This window comes from Mus caroli, chromosome 1 (assembly GCF_900094665.2).
Source record: "Mus caroli chromosome 1, CAROLI_EIJ_v1.1, whole genome shotgun sequence".
Taxonomy (NCBI): Eukaryota; Metazoa; Chordata; class Mammalia; order Rodentia; family Muridae; genus Mus; species Mus caroli.
In genome coordinates this window covers 107,978,384-108,003,244 of record NC_034570.1, presented here as the reverse complement: position 1 = coordinate 108,003,244, position 24,861 = coordinate 107,978,384, and the positions used below count along the sequence as shown (strand labels likewise).

At 38.1% G+C, this 24,861-nt stretch overlaps 1 protein-coding gene across 2 annotated transcripts in view; it reads right to left on the bottom strand.

Moving 5' to 3' along the window:
• The window catches only part of Cntnap5 (contactin associated protein like 5), an 893,594-nt gene that overhangs the window by 648,831 nt on the left and 219,902 nt on the right, over positions 1 to 24,861 (bottom strand). The window contains exon 3 of one of the 2 annotated variants that reach the window (XM_029481690.1): positions 15,836 to 16,029. In XM_029481690.1, the coding sequence (XP_029337550.1) occupies positions 15,836 to 16,029 (194 nt within the window). Of the gene's footprint in view, positions 1 to 10,698; positions 10,819 to 15,835; positions 16,030 to 24,861 lie in introns of those variants that run through there. The other variant, XM_029481704.1, reaches the window with a different exon arrangement.

Here is a 24,861-nt window from a genome sequence, read left to right as displayed (position 1 = left end):
AAGAGAGGCCCATTGGACTTGCAAACTTTATATGCCCCAATACAGGGGAATGCCAGGGCCAAAAGAATGGGAATGGGTGGGTAGGGAAGTGGGGGGGGGTATGGGGGACTTTTGGGATAGCATTGGAAATGTAATTGAGGAAAATACGTAATACAAAAATTATTAAAAGAATCAAAAAAAAAAAGAATTAATTCAGGGAGTTTTCATGTACTTTCTTGACTAATAAAACATTTTTTAAAATTTATATATTTATTATATATACAGAATTCTGCTTTCATATATTACTTGCATATATGCACATCAACCATCTCATTACAGATGGTTGTGAGTCACAATGTGTTTGTTGGACATTAAACTCAGGACCTTTAGAAGAACAGTGATCTTAACCTCTTATCCATCTCTGCAGCACAATTGTTATAGTTTTAATGTAAAATGTCTTCTATAGTATCATGTGTTTGAACTCTTACACCTTAGCTGTGGTGCTGTTTGGAAAGTTTGAGGTGAACCCTCATGGGATAAAGTGCTCACTGGGGTGGGTAAGCCATGAGGTTTTACAGTTCGCCTCTTTAGCCTCTGTTCAATAACTGGGGAGGTAATGTGAGTGAGTACCTGGCAAGCTGTTATCCTGTCTTCCTTACAATGATGAACTATATCATCCTAGAACTGCAGAGTCAAAATAAACCGCTTCTCCCATAAGTTCTTTGGTAGGTTTACTTTATCACAGCTGAAGAAGTAACTAAGCCAAAGACAAAGTTGATGTCACTTCCACTGCAATGTTAGGGTCAAGCTATTTCATTGCTTTCTCATAATAGGGCTCAGAACTGTTGCTAATGGGCAGTGGTGCCTAGGTGAGGAGATATAAATCACTGGTCTGTGTCTTTGATGTTTCCCCTTGCAGTGATACTGGTTGCTAATACAACCTTACACTAATGGCACAATTTAAATAAGTCACCTCTCTGCAAAATTAAATATCCAATACAATGTATATATACTCATAATTTTCTAATAGCTTAACAACTATCACAAATTTTTAAAAATTAGATAATTAAAATTTATACTTCAGAATAAAACCAGCATGCTAATATTCAAGTTTATGTTTATGTATAGAACATACTTATTTAAATGTAGCATATACATACATGTATATTGAGAGAATCTATCAACTCTTTCTTAGATATTAGGGCCACATTCTGAAAGTAGGATTTTTTTCATTCTCCTGTACATTTAAATACAACCATCTGGAAGTCTTCAGATTCTAGAAAAACATGGTTCATAAACATTCACACTGATTTTGTAAGTTTTGAACAAATTAAAATTGTGAGTACTGTGACTCTATTCTTAAAATCTCTCCACAATGTCACTTGATCTTTCCTTTTCTTCCATGATAATATTTTTATGCAATACATGCAACTGACAAAACCACTTATTGGGTTGTTATCTAATTGTTTAAGAAATTATTAAGTGACAAATCCATCTCAAATAAGAACACCCATAAGCTAACATATTTGTGGATGAAGGAGGTGCATAAAGAAGACACTTGAACTTGACTAGATTGCCCGGCAGGGACACAGAAGCAGAATACACAGGGACTCATTGATGAAGCTCTTCTAGATCAGGGAGAGAAGCTGTGCTGCCCCTGCTTGGTAGGGTGGTTGGTCTTCAGCCATGAGTCTCTGGAGGTGCAGTCACCTGCATCTATATATCCACACTAGCAGTGTAGCCTTCATGTTTCCAAGTGTGGGAAAAGCCATCTTAATTGAAAGAGCACCTTGATCCTGGCCTCTAGAGTTTGTTTAAACATGGATTACCTTTTATCTCTCCCTAATATGGCTTGGATTAACTCTTATATTATGTACAGTTTTTCTACCTTGCAAGTCAATCTTCATTGTTTATTGGTTTGGGAGTATGTATGTATATGTGTGGATACATCTATCTCTGTGCATGTGTGCTAGGTCCAGAAAAGGATATCAAGTATTCTGCTCTGTCATTCTCTTACCCTCTTGAGACACAGTTTCTTACTGATCCATGTGGTAGCTGGCAACCAGCAAGCTCAGTTTTCCTCCTATCTCTGCCCTCGGGCATACAAATGTGTGTGGCCACATCAGGCAGTTTTCATGAGTGCCGGTATTCGAACTCAAATCTTAGTGCTGGTGCAGCACATGTTCTTGCTTTGTGTACATCACGGAGCCATGTGAACCCTATGTGTGGACCTTCTTCCATTTGCACAAACATACAACACTCACGTAGATGCAGTGTCTGAAATAGCAGCACATCACAGAAGCAGCTACTTTTGAGGATGGCTGAGAAAGGTCCATGAGTGTATGCAATCAATATCTCCATGTCTACCCAAGGCCGACCCACAATCAGCAAAGATGTTTAGAACACAAAGGTAGTATGTATACACTAGCCTGCTTTGTTGTTATCCCTTCTAAATAATCAGTTTCTTAGTCTGTTAATAGAAGCCTAACCCTATGTCATTGCAGCTTGTTACAATAGAAGAAAGGTGACACACAAATATAGCTGAATTATTATAAAGTCAGAACTGCTTCTAAGGAAAAATTATCATATGTGATACATGTATCTCCCCATCTTCACACAGATCTTCACAGTGTTCGCTTCCATGCATTTGTCTTCACATCACAGAAGACTGCTCCATCTTACTTTCAAAATCAACTTAATATATTGTCTTACACATGCTTTATAGCCTAAATGATAATCAAATGTATTAAGAAATAACGGATGCAAGATTCTTTGATTGCTCCAGTGCAGTTCTAAGAGCCACTTATTTTAAAAAATTTGTTGTAGTTTTAAGTGTGTGTGTGTGTGTGTGTGTGTGTGTAAAGGAGCACAATGCCCCCAGAGGCCATAGGTATTGGATCCACTGGAGCTGGAATTGCAAGTGTTTGTGACTACGAAAACTGAATTGAACTCAGGTCTGTGAGTTCTTAACTGATGAGCATTCTCTTCTCTGGGGAGCTCTCCTCTGTAATGCCTTCGAAGAAAAAAATCACTACTATCTTCATTTATAGGCCATAGCTCAGTTTCTGATACATTCTCAGGTTACAGAGTATAATGATTATTTTCAAGGCAAGTTGGGGATACCTGACACATGTTGTGGTCCCATTTGGCATTTCCGTGTGTTTCAGAACAGTGTAGAAAGTATCTGTATACTCTCAGATAGACGGAAGAATTTTCTTCATGTGAACCATGATAACTGGGCATAGACCTGAAACAAATTAATTCTGCACACTCCATATTTTGCTTGTGGGTTTGGTCCATTTTTATTTTTATCCTGTGTCCATCACCTTTGCATCATTCCTCTTTGTTTGAGCTCACACTGTGGCAAGAACAATAAAGTCTTCCTTAAGAGCAATTGTGCCTTGTGGTTTTTATATCACACTTCTCTCCTTAGCACTGGCTGCTATTGTGATAATGAGCTTAATAATATTATTGAAGATGAGTTTCCTTTTGGCTTCTTTTCTTTTTTAAAAGCCAGGGAGAGTCTTTATTTCCAGGAGCCCATTCCAGGGCAGGAAGCTTTCCATTAGACTACAGACCTAGCAGACACCTGGGGTTTCAGATTTTGGCCTTGAGTTCTTTACTTTAAGCATCTGTATGACCAACAGGCTCTTCTGTAGCTCCTCTGTCTGCTGCAAGGCCTCTGAGCTAATTGTCTTTAATGAGCTTGCCTGAGTAACTCTGCCCATAACCCAAGGAGAGAGTATCTGTCCCATTGATCTTTCAGTTTATGCAAAAAATGCTGATGTTGTAGGCTTATTCTTCGTTTTGTATCCAAAGCTCCAATTAAAGAAACAGAATAGGTGCCCTCTGGTTACCCGAACTAAGTGGATGCCACACACTGCCTTCAATAATAGTCATGGTTCTCACTACTTTAGCTCTGATAACCCCATCAAATGCATGAATTCACTTATGGTTTACACAGAGCTTCAAAAAGTGAGGGTATAGCCAATGCCCCACCATCATTTGATATTTGTTTTAGAAATTTAAATTCTTAATCCAACTCTGATGTATTGGGTCAGATGCTCTGCAAGCAGAGCTCAGCACACTGCCTTAACAAGCACTGTGGGGCATTTTGAGCCATGCTCATTTTTGTAACTGTGATTTACAGGTCATATGAGGTCAGCATCCCAATTACACTTGTCTTTCAAGGGAGGGAACTAAGCTTCCTAGGGACTTAGTTATCTATCACAGCCAAAGATTATTTTAAACTTCAAAGCAGAGGCAAAATATAGAAGAAAACAACAGCTTAAAGATGAAACACAAATTGCACGTATAGTATAAAAAGCTCAGTAATGGGGGTGGAGATGGTTTGGTTTGTAAAGTGCTTGGTGTGCAAAATGAGGATCTGAGTCTAAGCCCCAGAACCCAAGTGAAAAGTTGTTTGTGGGAGTGTGCATTTGTAATCCAAGCATTTGAGAAGTAAAGACAAGTGTATTCCTGAGGTCTGCTGGTCAGCTAGCAGAGCCAAATTTAAGGGATCCAGGCTACTGAGAACTGTCTCCAAAAATACCTGGAGGAAGAACACCTAAATATGAAGTCTGGCTTCCACATGCAAGCACACACATGTGAATGCACATCAGTATACAAATACACAAATACATACACACACACACACCTCAATAAAGAGAAAGCAATTAAAAAATAACACTCTCAGACACTATACTTAATACAATTCTGTAAATTTAAAGAAGTAAAACATGTTAAAATTGAAATATCAGTTCTGATTTCTTCTAGTCTAAGAAGAAAGTCTTCAGAACCTAATTGATTTATATACATTGAAAATATTATATAGCAAACTTCCTGGGAAACATGGAGTACATTGACAACAAAGTTAATTTCATAACTAGATTTAGAATAATTAATTTAAAGCAGATCATCCCAGTCCTTTTACATCAGCTGCAGGATCATATCCCACTATTAATGTACCCAGAATGGGAATTGCAGTTATCTGCCCTTTCCTAGAAAGTGTCCATGTGAACAGTAATCCTGAAGACTGCATGTTGGTTCCCTGTCCATGCAATCTGTGTAAATACCTCTTGAGTATATGTGGGAAAGCATTAGCTTCCTGAAGAGGCTAGACCCCATACAGTGTAGTGCCCTGAAACATCACAGCTAATTCTCACATTAAGAAAGAAAAACAGATGAGCATCAGTCAGGAAGTTTTAAGATTAAGTATAAAGCCAGAGGGCTAGAGAGAAGCCTGCTGAGGCTGGAGCAAGAACCAGCTGTTCATAAGCACAGTTGTTCCTTCCCTTTTCAGCAGGGTTCCTTTAAGATTAAGGGTATCCTAGGTCAGCAAAGACCATAGACAGCCACTGGGGCATCTCAAGTAGAACACTGAGGTTCAGAAGTCTATGTTTGGTGATTTGGTTTAATGTGAAGATAAGACTCCATTTCTAGGTACTTCCTACCACCGCAAGCAAGGTATAAGTCATCTTCTTTGAGCAGGAAAATGTGGAGGAATGAGGGCAAGTATGTCTACACTTGCCATGGCTGGTGTCAATGATGTGCTAAGGCAGGGCAAGGTACATTTTTATCCAGTGGCACAGCTGGAATCCAACCTGTTTCATGGCGGCAATTGATTTTTGCATTGGTCCCTGTTAAGTTGACAGCCTAACTGTCAGAGTTCTTTGGTTATTTCTGTTTAAAACAGTTTATATTAGTTCTTTGGGAGTTTTCATGAAAAAAAATCATGTATGAGTATACATGTATTCACATATGTTTTTTCACTTTGAGATTTAATACAATGTGTCTTGATTATATTCGCCTCTTGCTACACTCTCCGGTCAAGTCAACTGGACAAGCCGAGAGGCTTAAAAGTCACTCATGAGGCAAAGAGTTTCAAGAAAGCTCTCCTCCTGGAGTCTAGCGTTCCCTACCCACATTCCATTCCTGCGTTAGTCTAGTGTATGGATCCACGTGCTCTCTTTCAGTATTTTCCTATTATAAGTGCTTTTTAAAATTGAATTCTGATATGGCTAAAGCCTTCCACCAGTGTTCCAACAGTCCTTGACCAAGATCAAGGGCTTGGAATTCAGTAAGATTGTAAAAGCCAAGTCACTCCCTTACACAGGAATTTACCATCACTAAGGAAGAAGGAAGTTTCAGACCAAAGGAGAAACCAGAATAGATATTTAGAACTATAGCAGAGTTACACCCATACACACACGTATTTACAATGGCCTAAGGGGAAGGTGGACTATACAAGAGACTAAAATAGGAACTATGGCAAGGGCGCAAAGCCCTTGACCCTGACTTCTAAGATTAGTGAATCTTAAGTGGAGCCCTTGTTGATCCCAGCTGTTATCAATGAATTCTATCCCAGGTGGTTCCTGTTAGACCTTTTGTGTTTGCATTCCTCTGTTTTAATGTAAGATTCCGGTTACTTCAATTGTACCTTCCGAATATGTCACCCAACTTCCTTATTATCCTCTGCATAAAAAGTCTGATGCTCGATTCAAAAATTATACTCAGATTCCACAAGATCTCTCCTGTGTGTGTCTGTTTGTCATTCATCCACGCTTTGCCCACCTGCTTCGAGAGACCAGTTCCACACAGACACAGGGACCCAGAGGGTCTGCGGCAACCTCTCACTTCTCCTATAATTCCATCCAGATCCACTGTTTCTTTGATTATAGTAAATATTCTGGAGGCCCAAAGCAGGCGCTAGTCATGAATAAAACACTTTTCCAGGCAACAAAAATCCCAGCAAATATCTTTCATGGTATATTGTTTATGTAGTCTTATTACTTTATGTTAAAGGTATTGAGGCAAAGATGGTAAAGATGGAGCAGTGGCTAAGAATATTTACTATACAAGCAGGACTATGTCTATGAATGCATCCCTTGAACTCTTATTTAAAAAAAAAATCACTCAGGTTTTTATACTATAGAGCAATTGTGATAAAAACTCCATGGTATTGGTACAGTGACAGGCAGGTAGATCAATGGAATAGAATTGAAGACACAGAAATGAATCCACAGACCTGCAGTCAGTTGATCTTTGACAAGGGAGCTAAAACCGTCTAGTGGAAAAAGAACAGCATTTTCAACAAATGGTGCTGGTTCACCTGGTGGTTAACATGTAGAAGAATGCAAATCAATCCATTCTTATCTCCTTGTAAAAAGCTCAAGTCCAAGTAGATCAAGGACTTCCACATAAAACCACACACACTGACACTAGCAGAAATGAAAGTGGGGAGGACCCTCAGGCACAAGGGCACAGGAGAAAATTTCCTGAACAGAGCACCAATGGCTTATGGTCTAAGATCAAGAATGGGACCTCATAAAATTGCAAAGTTTCAGGAGGTAAAGGACACTGTCAATAGGACAAAACTGCAACCAAAAGATTGGGAAAAGATCTTTATCAATTCTACATCTGAGAGAGTGCCAATATCTAATATATAAAAAGAATTTTAAAAGTTATACTCCAGAAAACCAAATAACCCTATTTTTAAAAAGTGGAGTATAGAGATAAAGAATTTTCAAATGACGAATATCGAATGGCAGAGAAGCACCTAAAGAAATGTTCAATATCCTTAGATTCCACGACACACCAGTCAGAATGGCTAAGATCGAAAACTCAGGTGACAGCAGATGATAGCGAGAATGTAGAGAAAGAGGAACACTCCTTCATTGCTGGTGGGATTGCAATCTGGTACAACCACTCAGTCTGACAGTTTTTCAGAAAATTGGATATACTACTAACTGAGGACCCAGCTATACCACTCCTGGACATATACCCAGAAGATGCTCCAACATGTAATAAGTACACATGCTTCTCCACTATGTTCATAGCAGCCTTATTTATAATAGCCAGAAGCTGGAAAGAACCCAGATGTATTCCTCAACTGATGAATGGATACGGAAAATGTGGTATATTTACACAATGGAGTACTACTCAGTTATTAAAAACAATGAATTTGGTCAGGAGGGGTGGGGGCGGGGACATCCATGTGGGCCAGGGTAGGGTGGGTAGCTGGTGTGGGATGTGGACCAATCAGAAGGTAGATGGGGGGCAGGGAGTAGAATATGGAAAGTAAAAATTAAATTTAAAAAAATCAATGAATTCATGAACTTCTTTTTTTTTTTAATCTTTTATTAGGTATTTTCCTCATTTACATTTCCAATGCTATCCCAAAAGTCCCCCAAACCCTCCCCCCATACACACTCCCCTCCACCTTCATGAACTTCTTAAGCAAATAGATGGAATTAGAAAATATCATCCTGAGTGAGGCAACTGAACCACAAAAGAACCCACTAACTTATAAGTGGATATTAGCCCCAAAACTTAGAATACCCAAGATACAATTCACAGACCACATGAAGCTCAAGAAGAAGGAAGACCAAAGTGTGGATGGTTCAGTCCTTCTTAGAAGGGGGAACAAAATACCCATGGGAAGAGATACAAAGACAAAGTGTGGAGCAGAGACTGAAGGAAAGGCCTTCCAGAGATTGCCCCACCTGGGATCCTACCCATATACAGTTACCAAACCCAGACACTTTTCTGGATTCCAACAAGTGCTTCCTGACAGGAGCCTGATAAAAAATTAGTTGTCTCTTGAAAGGCTCTGCCAGAGCCTGTCAAATACTGATATGGATGCTCACAGCTAACCAGTAGACTGAGCACTCTGTCCCTAATGGAGGAGTTAGAGAAAGGGCTGAATTATCTGAAGGGGTTTGCAAACCCATAGGAAGAACAACAATATCAACAAACCAGAACCCCTAGAACTTCTAGTAACTAAACTACAAACCAAAGAGTACACATAGAGAGTCCCATGACTTCAGCAGCATATGTAGCAGAGGATGGCCTTGTCAGACATCAATGAGAGGAGAAGCCCTTGGTCCTGTGAAGGCTAGATGTCCCAGTGTAGGGAGAAGCCAGGGCCAGGAAGTCGGAGTGGGTGAGTTGGTGAGCAGAGGGAGGAAGGATGGGATAGTGGATTTTTGGAGGGGAAACCAGGAAAGCAGATAATATTTGAAATGTAAATAAAGAAAATATCTAATAAAAAATAAACAAAAAGCTAGGTTTGATCCTGGGCCTACTTATATATCCAGGGCTACCAGGGACTAAGGCGGGAGGATCATTGGGGCTTGCTGGCTCCAAGCCTATCTCAAGTTTCATTGAGTGTACCTGTCCCAATGGATGAAGTCACAAAGTGATAAAACAGCATACACAACATCTGCCTTTATTTTCAGAGTATGCAGAAGTGTGTAGCACATACACATACCCAAATAAAAATGTAGGATTTGTTACATAGGAGCCATACTTTAGTCTCTTAATGGTTCTGGATATACAAGAGAGTAAGAGAGTGCATCTTTAAGTCTCTGTTCATGCAGCCTGGTACTAGGCATAAAATGAGAGCTTAAAAATATGTCAATAGTAATAAGCTTTGTCCTCTGAAATTATTTTCTGAAATTGGTAGGCTTAAAATAGTATATCAAACAGTGATCGATACTTAGGACATGCTAGAGAAAATTTGCAGAATAAATGTGTGTAAATTAAGAAGATAGGAGAGCATCTCCCAGAAAATTTGGGAGCTGCTGGAGGATGAAATTGGGGAACTGATGACTGAAATGTGTAATTCATTGTTTCAGTTGACCTCAGAGTAAGAAAAGGGCTGGGTAACCAATGAAAGCCTTGCATGTGCAAACAGACTGCAGAAAGTTACAGAAACCAGAGAGCATCACAGTGAACAGGCTGATGGATAAAAGGAGTATGATTCCTGTAAACAAGAAATGCAGAAGGTGACACCAGGTACTCAGAGGAAAGTGAAAAGCTGGTGTGTCTGTGGCTTCCTGGTTGCTGTGACAAAATAGCTGACAGGAAGCAATGTGAAGCAAGAGCATTTACTCTGGGTAATACAATTCCTGGGAATACAATTCCTCATGGATACATGGCAGGAGGAAAGGGAGGCTGTTCTTCACACTGTAGCTGCTGTCAGGAAACTGAGTAGTAACACAGGTTAAGTAGCTCTATGTCCACCACACCTTCCCACAAAACACTTCATACCAGAATTTCCAAGGAGGCTACCAGTTTCTGCTTTGATTTTGCTCATACCAGAATTTCCAAGGAGGCTACCAGTTTCTGCTTTGATTTTGCTCACCATTATACTGTGGAATTTTGGTGAGGGCTGCCTCATCTCCTTTATCAGAGGGCATCAGGTCCTAAATGCTAGTGTTTTAGGCTAAGATATCACCTATCAGCTTATGTGTAGGCATCATTTATAGGAATAACTGAGCTTGTAAACTGGTACTGTCACTCTGATATAGGTCAGCTTTCTTGAACTTTTGAATTCTCAATGTCTTTGGTAAAAATAGAAGAAACCGATTAGGCATCAATAAGAGATAAACTGATGTGCTCATAATTTTATCAGAGTATCCATGTACTTGTAACCTTGTTTAAAGAGTGTGTTCTGCACAGCAATTCATGTCCAGGGGGCAGATACCCAAAGGAAATCACTTTGAATTTGGGGAGGTTGTCTTCTGAGCTAGGATTGTCAGTGCATAGAAACTGTCCTGCAAGCTTCTTTGTTTCCTTATGGACATGACTCTACAAGTTCTTCCCCCCACCCCCACCCCCAGGGAACTTTTCCATGTTCTTTACATCCTTTAGAAAACAATTTAAATGTTATCATGTACAGAATGAATAGATCTCTACCTTCTTAGAAAAACTGACCTGCGTCAAATGCAAGGTGGTTTTCATGGATTGATTTAGGAAGATGTGAGTGGCAGGTCAGTTAAATATTTGCATGATCAAAACAGAAGAAGGTCCCAACAGCAGATGTTTGTCTGACATATGGACCTGCAATGGGCTTCTTGGACTGACCTTGCAAGAGAGAAATGAAGCAAATCATCACAAAAATAATGTGCACACCAGATTTGAAAAGGGAAAGCAAGTGATTAGGAGGCAAAGAAATTTTAGACCCCAGGACTCATACCCATTAACTATGCTTCTTGTTCTGTGTTTTCTTTGTGAACACAATGAAAGGAGGTGGTGGCAGTGCTGATGCCATCAAAGATTTTTAAGTGACTTGGAAGTCATTAAGTAGGAGAGACATAGAATGGATCCCAGAAACAATTTTTGTAACTTTTGATGGATGTGTAACAGCAAGCAAGAGAGTCAGCTGGTTTATTTGTCCTGCCTCACTGCAGACCTAAATTCTGAGCTCAGGAAATGGCTCAGAGGGTAAAGGCACTATCCTTTAACCTAATTACTTGGGGGTCTATTCCTGGAACACAGAAAGTAGAATAGAACAGACTTCTGCAGCTTGTCATCTAATTTGCAAATGCACCCTACCAACACACACAAAGCAAATCACTCTGGCTCAGGCTGCTGCTCAGAGTTAGAATTTTAATCTTTGTATCTCTCTGGCATGTTTATATTACAAATGTAGAGACACTTTAGATCCAGTAGGTATCTAAACTTTGTTGCCAAATTTGTCCCTGAGATACCTTCACTGATCAGTTAATGGTCAGGTGCTTAGCTTGTTAATAAAGTATGAGGTATTACTAAGTAGCTTCTCAGTGGATCATTCACATATTTTTATAAAATGTTTTTAAATACCAGTTTGACATACTCTCTTAGGGCATTTCAGCATTTAGACAGTATTTGCAATACACAGGTTCAGATATGTATAGTTGATAATTTCTTAATTTTTTATTTAGCAGTATAAACAGTTAAGTTTAATATTATTTCAGAGTAGGTTGGACAAGGTTCATGATTCATGTAAGACAAGAAAAAAATGAGAAACTTTGAAGAAAGTTAGTAAGAAAGGAGAAAGAGACCATATTTTCATAATCAAGTATTCTTAGAAATAAAACTTAAGGTCAAATGTGGTGGCACACACCATTAATCCCAGCACTTGGGAGGCAGAGGCAGTAGAATTTCTGAGTCCTTGGCCAGCCTGGTCTACAGAGTGAGCTCCAGGACAGCCAGGGCTACACAGCAAAACCCTGTCTCGAAAAACAAACAAACAAACAAACAAACAAACAAACAAAAGAAAGAAAAGAAAAGAAAAGAAAAGAAAAGAAAAGAAAAGAAAAGAAAAGAAAAGAAAAGAAAAGAAAAGAAAAGAAAAGAAAACTTAATTTTGACTAATAGTGCTAATGGTGCATGGTTATTGTCAAGGCTGTTTAGGGTTGATGGGATAGGGTGACAGCAGTCTTTGCACCCAACCTGTAGCTCTAAGAACCTTGGCAATTCCACAGTTCTTTTTCTAAACACCTTAGCACCATTCCAGTGTGTAAATGCTTCATTTTCTTTAGATGTAGAAGAGTGGGGTGCTTGTCTTGAAAGGAAAAGCAAACAAACTCTTGAAAACTAAGTGAACCAACAGGTCAAGCAAGGTTTAGAGTCCTTTGTCAGCTGTTCTACAAACACAGAGACAGGCTCCCTTGAAATGTTTCCTGAGGACTAGAAAGGCTAAAAATGGGTGTTTAGATCTGAAGAAAATGAAACTTGGATATTTTTTTAATGTGGAAACAAAATAACTCAAAATTGCAACTCTGTCTGAAAACAGCTAGTTCTGATGGAAAACTCCAGAGAAAATAAATGATCCAACATCCATTTTCACCCCTAAAGTCAACGTAAAAATTTAAAATTGTTTCCATGGCAGAAAGAGTGCTTATTTCTCACTCCAAACTCAACAGCAAAGCAAGCACAAATCTGTAAAAATTGATGTGGACTTCAATATTGAGAAACGAGATAGAAGCACCTTCTAAGACTATTTTTAAAATGAAAAACTGCCAAAGACGAGCCTCAGCTTGGTGAGGGGTTCTGAGGAAGTGGTGTTTGGGAACAGCAAAGAAATGACTCCAAGTAAATGATGGGGTGCAAGCTGACAACCTGTGTTCTGTTTGGAAAAGCTTTCTCTGGAGATTATCAGACAGCTCAGCTCTGCAGACCAAAGCCCAAAGTCCTTTATTTACATATCAATTCAATTGTCAACCCCAATCTCCCTTTTGTTTATTCTATCAGTCAGTAATTTTGCCACTAGCACCTTGACTTCTAGGAAAAGACAGCAAGTTCCTTTTTCTTAACATTGCAAATGAATTGAGAGATCTGCCTACTTTTGTACACACAGACAATAAACTATCTGGGGGGGGGGATCTGGCTCTGACATTTGCACTCTGACTACATCTGGACCTAAATTCACTTTGTCCCAGGGTAGCTTTGAACTCAGGAAACTGCTGGCCTTTGCATCTGCCTGCCTTTGTATCTTTCTGACAAGTTGGCTTTTACTGCAGCTGTCTCTGTTCTTTTAGATCCATGAAGCTCCTATATATAATTAATTTCATATCTTATATTTTGCATAGTTGAAAAGTCCTGTTTGTATATATTTTTTGAATTCATGTTTTCATAGTTCTTTCCCACAGCCTTCAGCACTATCCTGATGGTCACAGAAGGTCACCATCTTTGCTAAGACACGACCTCCTGGACTCTTGTTGTTTCTGATTATCATGGAGTCATTAACCTTGGCAGAAAGGATCTTCAATGTTAACCTTGGCATGGGGAATATTTCCCAAAGGAGGGACATGAAGTTGTATGTGTGTGAGTATACTACAAACAAGCCTCATGTCTAGCAACAACCATCATATCTCTTATATACCCATGCCCTGCTGACTCTGTTACAGGAACCATATCAAACAATCCCTTCAATGACTGCAGGACTTGTCCAAAAGCCATGTCAAATAAGAATATTGCAGCTAATATTTTAAGTAACCCAAGTAAAGAAGATAATAGTCAGCCAGGCGTGGTGGTGCACACCTTTAATCCCAGCACTCAGGAGGCAGAGGCAGGCAGATTTCTGAGTTCAAGGCCAGCCTGGTCTACAAAGTGAGTTCCAGGACAGCCAGGGCTATACAGAAAAACCCTGTCTCTCGAAAAAATCGAAAAAAAAAAAAAAAAAAAGACAATAGTCCATGTTTGCTATCTAACTGGAATAATTACCTTATTCCTTGTCTCAATTAGAGATCTAGATAGTGAATCAGCAGCAAATATCAATCAAGGTAAACACATTCTTTACAATAAAGGTGGGCTAATACTGAAAGATGAAGTAACTGAAGTCATGGCTGCAGCCAAAGCATCTTTGAGGGGAAAAGACTATGTTATAATATCACCATGTGTTCACATTTTATGGTTTTATTTTTAGAAGAAATTTGTGTTTTTTCTCCTGAATGAAAAAATAACATTTATTTATATTATTATATTCAAAGCATTGTTTTTGTTTCCTCATATGTACATGTAATTTCATATATGCATTCTTGCATGCATGCTCACACAGGTGTGCCCCAGTTTGTGGTTGCATGAGGTTGTTTTCAGTTGACTTTTTTGTCTCTATCACTTATTATCTACTTAGATTGTGTCTATTATCTTTCTCTCTAGTCTTGGGATCCAGCATGCTCTGATGTCCCCACATCTCTATGGACTTTTTGTGGGTTACAGAGATCTGAAATCCAGTCCTTGTCATTTGATGGTAAGCATTGTGCCTGCTGAGCCAAGTATCCAAGACCTAAACTCCAGCCTCTCGAGACATCTTGTAGCATCACCCTGTGACTATTGTCCTTGTTTTCTTTTACTTATGGTTTCTTGACAACTTTTTATGGGAAGTTCACAAATGTAGAACTTCAGTGGGAAAGAAAGTACTATTTTCTAACTTACAGTATGTGTCTTACGCCTAAACTGGTAATTGCTGACAGTGACAGGATAAGTCTAAAATTTGCCATTTTTCTATATTTTAATGCTTTTTGAACCTTGAATGGTAGCTGTTTAGCACACTCAGAGAAAAATATGTATTCCTCAGGCATAAACCCATATTTAGCAATTTTGGACAGGTGATATAGTTTATTTATTTGAGCAAGTTATGTAAACTCACACACACATACACACACACACGTATGTATATATATATGTATATATATATATATATATATATATATATATATATATAAAGTTGGGCTAATACTGAAAGATGAAGTAACTGAAGTCATGGCTGCAGCCAAAGTGTCTTTGAGGGGAAAAGACTATGTTATATCACCATGTGTTTACATTTTATGTTTTTATGGTTTATGGTTCACATTTTATATCTATCTATCTATCTATCTATCTATCTATCTATCTATCTATCTATATATGTATATGGGCAGAAATATCCTCAGCCTTTATGATGGTGAATGATAATTATCAATTTGACAAAATCTACAGTCAGCTGATAGTTAAACATCTGAGCATGTTTGTAGGAAACTATCTTGATGATCCTAATATAGGACCAATTGCCTACTGTGGGTGGCAGCATTTGCTGGTTAGGATCCAGGAGAAAATGGGAAAAGCAATAACATGACATTCATTACTCCTTCTAATTATGGATGCTCTGTGAAGACCAGCCTCAAATTTCCACAGTTGTGAATTCTCTGCTAGGATAGATAATAACTGAACCATAAGAAAATTCTCACTTATATTGCTTTTATTGGCAGAATTTTACCACAGCACAATGGACAAAAGAAAATAAGATAGTCAATGACACAGGACAAGATTTTTGTCACTATGTTTTCTATTTTTATAGATGATATAACCAATTTTATCCTAAAATTATTGAAATTGCTTGCTAGAAGAGGTGAAACATACTAATACTCTTATTCCCTTTGGATAGAGCTACACTGGAATCAGAGCCTAGATGTGATCTCATTATTTCTGAATGGACACAGGACAGTGATTAACCCCCCACAATCAGGTTACAGTAAGATGACAGAGACATTTGATGGTTAGCATTTACATATCTCATCTTTATTCACTGGAAAAGGAAAGTATTTCCTACCCAGATGCTGTCTTCTTGATTGTACGGTTGCCAGTTGTGCCCTGTGTCACTAAACATCAGGCGATAGCTTGTGACCCAGTCAGAACTTCCATATCTTCCCTGTGTGGCTACAGCTGTAATCTCCACTCTGTTTTGAAGGTCAATCTGGAGCCACTGTTGGACATTGGAATCTGCTGGGGACCAACCACCAGTTCCTGGAACATAATGAAAGAAAAGACTTGTAATCATGCCTTAGAAAGTCACCATTTCCTATGGTAAAGATCCATGAAATAACATTCAGCAGTTAAGACACAGTTACTGACTTTGAACTTAAACTCCTAGTACTTTCAAAGCCAATTTTCTACCTTTTCTTCCAGGGCACCAGGCTCAGGGAAAGCATTGTAATTGTGATGCCACCCCCTTCATTCCTTTTTCCATTCTTCTCTCTCTTGTTCCTTTTTTCTTTTCTCTGTTCAAATCAGGACTATGAACCTACTAGGGGACTTATACCTTACTATGGATACAAAGTTAAAAAAAGACAATCATTGAGCCTTCATTTCATTCATGGGAATCATTTATTTATTGAACCTTTATTCTCCATATGAAGAATTTTGGATGCAAGGGAAAGAAAAATTCAAAGAAAGCATGGGCAGAACCTTCACAGGAGAAAGACAGAAGTAACAACACTTCTCAGAAATGCCTTTCAAAGACAGAGACAGTAAAGCTGAATCCTGAAGCCAGGATAACCGGGAAAGGCCAGGATCACCTGGAAAGTTGGGAGGCAGACAGTTCTGCAATCACACATGCATAGGAAACAGAAGAGGGAATGGTATATGAACAACCATGTTTCATGTAAAAGCATGGCAAATTTTATGTGTAATCCACTTCACTAAGACTAAGGAGTTTGTAACAGCTGCATGACCCCTAGATAATTCATGGAATTTGAACTTTGTCAATAACCAATATTCATTCTCTCAGAACTGGAATCCTTAAGTTGAAGTACGAAAAAGTAAATGAAAATAAACTTTTACCGACTGCTGAATTCTCAAGTCCTCTGGAATGGGGGCATTGCAGAGTGGTTGGTGAAAACCAACCATGTTGCTGGTCTTTTGTCCAGAACAGGAGGGATGAGTACTACTATGCATAGTGTAATAATTAAAAGTCTCACCTTTTTCCCTATATTTGCATGCTCATTTCCATGATGCTCTTGCTTGCCTTTTAAGTGGAAGAGCTTTTATTCAGACTTCTCCTTGGAAGCTGAAGGAATTTCTGTATTCTGGTACCCACTACACATTCATTCAGACCCAAGTTTAGCTCATATATTTTCTCTATTCTGGTACCCAATATACAGTCCCTCACTATATAAGACTAAATATATTGATACTGGAGCTGGAGGGAGAAAGGCAGAAATTTTACTGACCTTAAGACATGACATATATAAGACATGGGGACTGTTTTCAGGCATCAGCTAGTTTCTAGTATTCTTATTTGATAAGCTTCATTTTATTTCCACCAACTAAATAAGATTCAAAACAGGGAAGAAAGATCCATGATTATCATCTTCTCTGAAATATATTCTCCTTAGTGGTCAGCAGGCCACAAGTAAGGTAGGTACACTGATTCTACACTCTTTTTATAATATGAGGTCTGCACGTGTGTGTGTGTGTGTGGTTTCTTTCTTTCTTTCTTTCTTTCTTTCTTTCTTTCTTTCTTTCTTTCTTTCTTTCTTTCTCTCTTCTTTCTTTCTTTCCTTCATTCCTTCTTTTTTTTTTTTTTTTTTGTATTTTATATTTCCATAGTATTACAGCTATGATCACAAGACTAAGGTCTCAGGAATAGAAGCTATATGTAGACTTTGATTGCTTTCTTGCCTCTTGTTTTCCCTTTCCTGTGAAAAATACAATAAACAAGACCTAGAGGATGCTGGAATGATTCCTGGGAAAGAAGCTGGGTGTCTGCACCATTATGAGTTCCCATGAACCAGTAAGACTGAACCAATCAACAGCGGGGAAAAGAATCAATACTTTTTTTGATCCAGCTATTTTATACTAGAATTTTCTGTGGTCAATCTGCTTTACTTCTACAAAATGTCTTATGAAAGAAATAGCATCCATTTCGCGACAGTGGAAGAAAAAGCAGCAGAGTTTTAAAAAATAGACAAGCAGGATTGAAACACAGTTCAAAGAATTTCAGCTCCTTGAGATTATTTTATATCAGAAAAATAATGTGTCTAAATCCAAGAAAATCTCAGGTTGAGATGATTTAGTGTGAAAAAGGCTTGATCCTAAGCCAGACCACCTGAATTAAATCCTGAGAACCACATGGTAGAAAGAAGGATCTAATTTTAGTAAGTTGTCTCACATCAATACACCCCCCTACACACACACAGACTCATAAAACTAGAATGTTGGAGGTATTAAAAAGAACTGGATATAATAGAATAGAAAGGGTTCAGTGGGGTGGGAGATGGGAAGTTAGGGTAGAGGAATATAGAAAAGCATAATGAACCTTTGAAAACGCTATATGAAAACTGTTACTGTTGAAGCTTCTTAAAATATACACATACACATATAAAAAGTGAGTTTGACCGTAGTTAGCCTATAATGGGAGATAATGCTCCCCAGTAAACTATAGACTCTCAGATAAAAGGATCAGAGCTAGGCATTGATTACCTGTACGTTAACTGTTAATTAGTTTGTACAGTGGGATTCTGTACTTCCTAAAAAACTAAAGCTATTGACATTGTTCTTTGTTGCCTTCCAGATCTTGAAGGCAAGGCACTATTATAGAATACTCAATATACTTGAATCATAAGACAAGGAGAGATCAAACTTGAATTGCTTTTGAAGCTTCATCTTTATGGACTAGCATCCACAGTGGTGGAAGATGCTAAAAAGTCTACCAGTATGGGGAAAAGTACTCATCAGTCATAAATAGCTGTGAATCATGTGAGCTACAATAATCACAGCCTTGGAAAGTCATATCCACTGCTATAGTAATGGCATGAATGGCATCGGAATAGCAAACCATTTTCAGGCAGGACATAAGTCCTGTTTCACAAGATGTAACCCAAGGCTAGTTCTGTTAACTGTGTCAAAACTCAAGGTCAGGCTTTAAATCCTGCTCTATAAGATGTAACTTATGACTGCTACTCTTAACTGGTCCAGGAACCCATGGCTGCCTTGATCAGAGGCCATAGGGGAGAGCCTAATACTATTATTCTGCTAAGTGAACATAGTAATTAACTGCTCCCTAAAATCTTTTCATTATGCCCATAAATTATATAAATCAGTACATTTCTGAACACTCACCAGAAAAGCTTTTTTTTTAAACAGCAAATGGTGATTAATACAGAGACTCACAATAGTTCTACATGCAGAGAACAGAGAATGTGGAGTACCCAGTTCTAAATGGGCCAGTTGTATAAGATTTCCTTTCTCCTTGAATCTGGCATCATCTAAGAAGACAGTATAAAATGGCCTTAAATGCTAGTGGCAGTTAATGTCTCTGGTGAAATAGTATTTGCCAGGTGTGACTGTTCACTTATGAACTCACAATAGCTATAAGTTCAAGACAGATAAAATCTCAGCATAGACAGGGAATGTCATCAGAAGCAACTGATTGCTTCCATGGGAGGAAGTACCAGATTACTTCAGGGATTTGCCCCTGAGAGTCTATATATGCATAGTAGATGGACTTATGGTCATGTTCATACAGATAACATTAAGTTACTGAATAAGCTCAGTGGATTTAACAAATACACACATATACAACAACAGCAACAACACAAAAGGTAAAACATGTAAAGGTAGAAGGGATAAGCAATAGGGGGCCTAGAAGAGGAACTGGAAGGGAGAGGAGAGGTTTGATCAAACACATATGACATATGCATTTCTTGGTCTATAATAGAGACAACCAAGATCAATGAAGATTAATAGTCATGGAATAGTCGTTTAAGTCTCCTGAGATTTCAGCTGCAGACATACATGTTTTCTGTTCCTATTTTCTTTCTTATCACATTCAAAAGTCCCAAACAGTATTCCTGTCTCTCTGCTATCTCCTCAGAACAAAAAAAGGTACAGATTTTATTTCTTAGGAAATTCAAACTAATTCTGGAACTATTCATCATTTCCAGTCTGTCTTGCTGCTCATTTTAGAAACTTTGTTGTTCTTAAGAGATAAAAATTCAAAGTGGTTTTAAATACTGTCACCACAATAATACTAAACCTTGACAGAAAGTGGATGTATGATATTTTATCTGAATAGTTAAAGACAGGTTAATTTATATGCTTATTGTTTTTGCACATAGCATTTCCTTTAGTATATCTGTATAACAAATAACTATATAAAGTTAATAATATACTTATTATGGGAAGAGGATGATGATTATATATGAATGATATTCACTAGTTTGAAATAAAAAAAATTTCAAACTTTCATCATGTGCTTTTTATTGCCAACAGTCCCCAACTAGACTTCTTGTTCATGCTTTAGAATTTTCTCTTTTACAAATATTTATATGTAAGATAAAGTTAGGAGAAAGCAGTTCTAGGGTGATAGCTACACATCAAGTAAAGTGCTTGCTATGTAAGACCTGAGTTTGGATCCCAGTGCTCATGTAATTCCTGGGCAGATGTGTTGACCTGATTTCAATCTCAGTGCACAGAGTACAGAGCCAAGTGGTTTCCCATGCAAACTGGCAAGCTGGACTAATGGGATCAGCGAGCACTTTGATTAATGAGAGATCCTGCATCCAAATTAAAAAACAAACAAACAAAAAAAAAAACAACCAAACACAATCTATTGAGGCTTGGTCCTCAATTGTACACCTGTATACATGAACGTGGATCTCCCCACAGAGATGTAGATACACACACACACACCATGCATGTACATAAAAATGTAGCAGTATATTCCCTTTATAAAAAATTAATACATTCAATGAAACAGAGGTAAAATTAAAGTTTTAAAAATTTTAAGTTAAGGTATTTAGTTTAATTTGATTTAATTTCTTCAAACCTGTCTGAAGAAAATCACATTTCCCTTTTATTAGGATAGAATAGGAATGGACAGAAAAAAAACCCATCATCAGTTTCTTAACCCTCCTGAAAATGAACCAGAATCAAGCAGTTGCTCAGCTTACATTCTTAGCATGAAGGGCTACTTCTTAGTTGATGACTGCCCAGGCTTCTTGCTCTGCTGTTAAAGACAGGCCCTCCCCTGCATTGTCACCAATAGGCAGACCTTCAGGTTTTATGTGGTTGTCATGGCAAAACATTATTTTTTTTTATTAGCAAAGGAGAAAATGTGTTTTAGAAAATGATGAGGGTGACAGGATATGTATAGTCTTTCTAAGACAAACCATGAGCTCACCTACACCTATTTCTGAATAATGGCAACATAGCCATAAACACAAGTACAAAGAGGCATAAAGTCAAAAGTGTCAACTGAGTCGTGGTTATCCACAGCCCTGACTCACATTTCTGTGATTCTTAAACATAAAGGACTCCATCAATCGTGCAGTTTACACTTAAAAACATTTCAGAAAAAGTTTCAAGAAAATGTTATACTTCATTACATCTATCTATCTATCTATCTATCTATCTATCTATCTATCTATCTATCCATCCATCTATCATCTATCCATCTATCTATTTAGTGTGTGTTTGTGTGTTTGTGTGTATATGTGTCTGTCTGTCTTTCTGTCTGTCTCTGCAACCTTGGATACTTGTGTGCCAAGGCATGCATGTAAAGGTCAAGAGAAAATTTGTGACATTTGGTTTTCTTCCTCTTTCATGTGAGTCCCAGGAACTATATTAGGCTACTAGACTTCAAAGTAGATATCTTGACCTGCTAAGCCACCTTATCAGTTGGAAATGAAAAAGTAAAAAATAAATAAACAAACAACAACAACAAAAACCACCAATAACAACAAAACCCCCTCTCACTTTAGCTATGTTCAGCATACAGAATTCAGCCTTACTTTTTAGAACATAAATCCAGGGATGATTTTAAGACAGTGTCTGGGTTTGAGTCTAACACCCTACAAGCTGCACTAACTGCATACTGGACTGTTGACATTATTTTTCTTTCTTTGAGACCAGATCCCATGTAGCTCAGGCTGGCCTCAAATTCCTTAAGCAGCTGAGGATGATGGTAAACTTTTAATTCTCCTAATTTCATCTCCACAGTTCTGGGATCACAGGTTAGTTCCACAGTGCCTGGTTTTACATTATTTTGGGAATTTAACCAGGGTTTTGTGTGGATTAACTAATTACCAATTTAGCAATATATGTGCTGCCTCACACAGGTAACTTCATTTTTTTCTTTAGAAAATGTGGTGAACCTAGATGTTAGTACAGAAAAATAAAGGTCTGGTTCATTACCTAGATTTGCTAGCAAGGTTAGGTTAAAGGGGGTTCTCTCAACTGTGCTCAGCCATGGTGCCAGAGAAGTTAGGTAGCTTATCCAACTTCATGTGAACTATAATTGACAAAGCAGGGGATCCCATCCCAGACAAACAGAATCTAGCACCAGAGCTCTTTGACCCCAAACACTAGCAGTCCCCCATTTCTACTCATCTTCTCTTTACCCACCAGAGCCTTAACTCAACTTCACATTCTCTCCAGTGTCTCTCCGATTTTTTTGGGAACCATCAATCACATTTCATTTGAAAACATTATTTATGGTATTAATATTAGTGTGTGCATGTTTTTGTGAGTGGGTGGGTATATCTCATGGTGCCCATGTGTAGGTCAGAGGAGAGATTGTGGGAGTTATTTCTATTCGTCTATCATGTAGATAAAAGGGATTGAACTTTGGTCCTCAGGTTGGTAGCAAGTGTCTTTACTCTCTGAGACATCTCCAAATTTCTAGGAATGCTATTTGAATTCCCTTGTGTCAGAGAATAAACCAGTGTAGAGAATATAACCAAATACTTTAATTGAGTTCTTCTAGCTTCAGGTTTATGCCTCAGGTTGCAACAGTGACTAAAATCTTATTGAAGAACAAACAACTTGTTTATAGAACTATAATGAAACTTTAATTAAGACAAAGAAAATGTGCCAATCCCCCTCCCCCCATCTTGCTAAATCTCTCAGCTTAGCCTTCTTTGCCACAGTGCTGATAGCCAGCTTGAATGCCACCTGGAATTGACTTTGAGTGTGAACCAGAAAAACTCATGGGGAGGTTAGAACTCCCTCCATTTCTACTTGACTTTCATTTCCAGCTCAGAAATGAAAATGAGAATTGGCTAATGTCATACACTGACAATGTTACTGAGTGAAATCTTTTCAGAGATATCGTATATCAGGCATTCCAAAATAGACTCCAACAGTACAAGGCCAGCTCAAATAGTTAGGAAATACACTATTTTTATACCTAGTATTACACACTTAGAGATTGGCTTATTTTATTGTTTTATTTTGTATGTTTATGGTGCATGCATATGCTAAAATGTGTGCTTTTATACATGTGCTTTGGATACTTGTGTACATTTGTGTGAAAGTAAGAGTCTGGTGTTTATTGTCTTCCTGTATTGTTCTTCATATTGTAACCGGCAAGATGTAGGGTCTCTCCCTGAAACTGGATATCCCATTTAGTTTCAACTTGACACAGCCTAGACCCATTTAGGCTTTTATTTAATTGACAGATTGCTCAGATAAGCCAGCAGGGTTATCTTGATTATTAGTTGTAGGGAGGACAAGATCCATTGTGGGCAACACAAATTTCTGGACAGGTGATTTCATAAATGCTAACAAAGTAGAAGCCTGTGATTAAACTAGCAAAGGATGGTGCTCTATGTTTTCAACATTCATGTTTCTGTGTGAGTTTCTGTCCTGATTTTCCTCAAGGATAAAAGCTACTTGGAAGTTCCAGCCAAACACTGCTCTTCCTCTAAGTTGCTTTTTTCAGTGTTTTATCATGGCAACAGAAAGCAAACTCAAACACTGGGCACATTGATTCAGCTACACTAGCCAAATGACAATCAAGTATAACTTTTCTTTGCCTTTCCAGTGCTGGGATTGCTGACATAGATGTCCATACCTAGCTCTTACATAGGGCCACGTGTCTTAACAAAAGTCTTAATGTTTCCACAGTAAGTACTTTAAAAGCTATCCTCCAGCTTTTGACTCATTTTTAATTCCTAAAATAAATCTTATAAGGAATGGGTTTTGATGACCTGTGCCCCCCCCCCACACACATCACACAGAAGCCCAATGAAAAGCAAACACTTTTCCATGACTGATGACAGCTAGCAGGGAGAAGTTGCTTCCTCATTTATTACAGATGTGGTAGCCCTGAAATCCAATATTCAAATTTGTTTTATGGACAAATATACTTAATGTGTAAAACACTATAATAAGTAAACACAGAGACCTTGTGCCTCATAGTAAGATGACTCAGTACAGCACTTGCCTTTCAAGCAAGAACACATGAGTTCAAACCTCAGCACCCATATTTACTTGCAGAACACAGTGGTGCACAGCTGCAATCCCAGCTCTAAAAATGAGGAGACAGGTAAATCACTGAGGCTCACTGGTGAAAAAGCTTAGTTTCAGAAGTTTCAGGCCATTGAGAAACCCTGTTTCCAAAATGATGATGATGAGGATATCATATAATAATCATTATATGATATAATTATATCATTATATGATATCATTATATGAAATTGTTTTACAATAATCTAATAGTTTCTACTATTATAACTAACAACAACAACAATAATAATAACAATTAGTAGTAGTGGTAATAGTGGTGGTAGTTATATTAAGGTGGGTAAGTCTGAATAATGACATGTGAGGTTGTCCTTTAACATATATGCATACACATACATAAACACATATATATTTCATACATGAAAAGCCCTTCTATGAATATAATGCTGCATCATATGTCTAAGAGTAATATCATTATCCTCATATGTGCCTGCACATCCAAGATACAGTAGCAGGGAAATTGCTCCCTTTTATAAAATACTGTCATATGTTATGAAACAGGATTAGGGCTGAAGAAAAACCCTTAAGACTGGGATACTGTTGGATGAT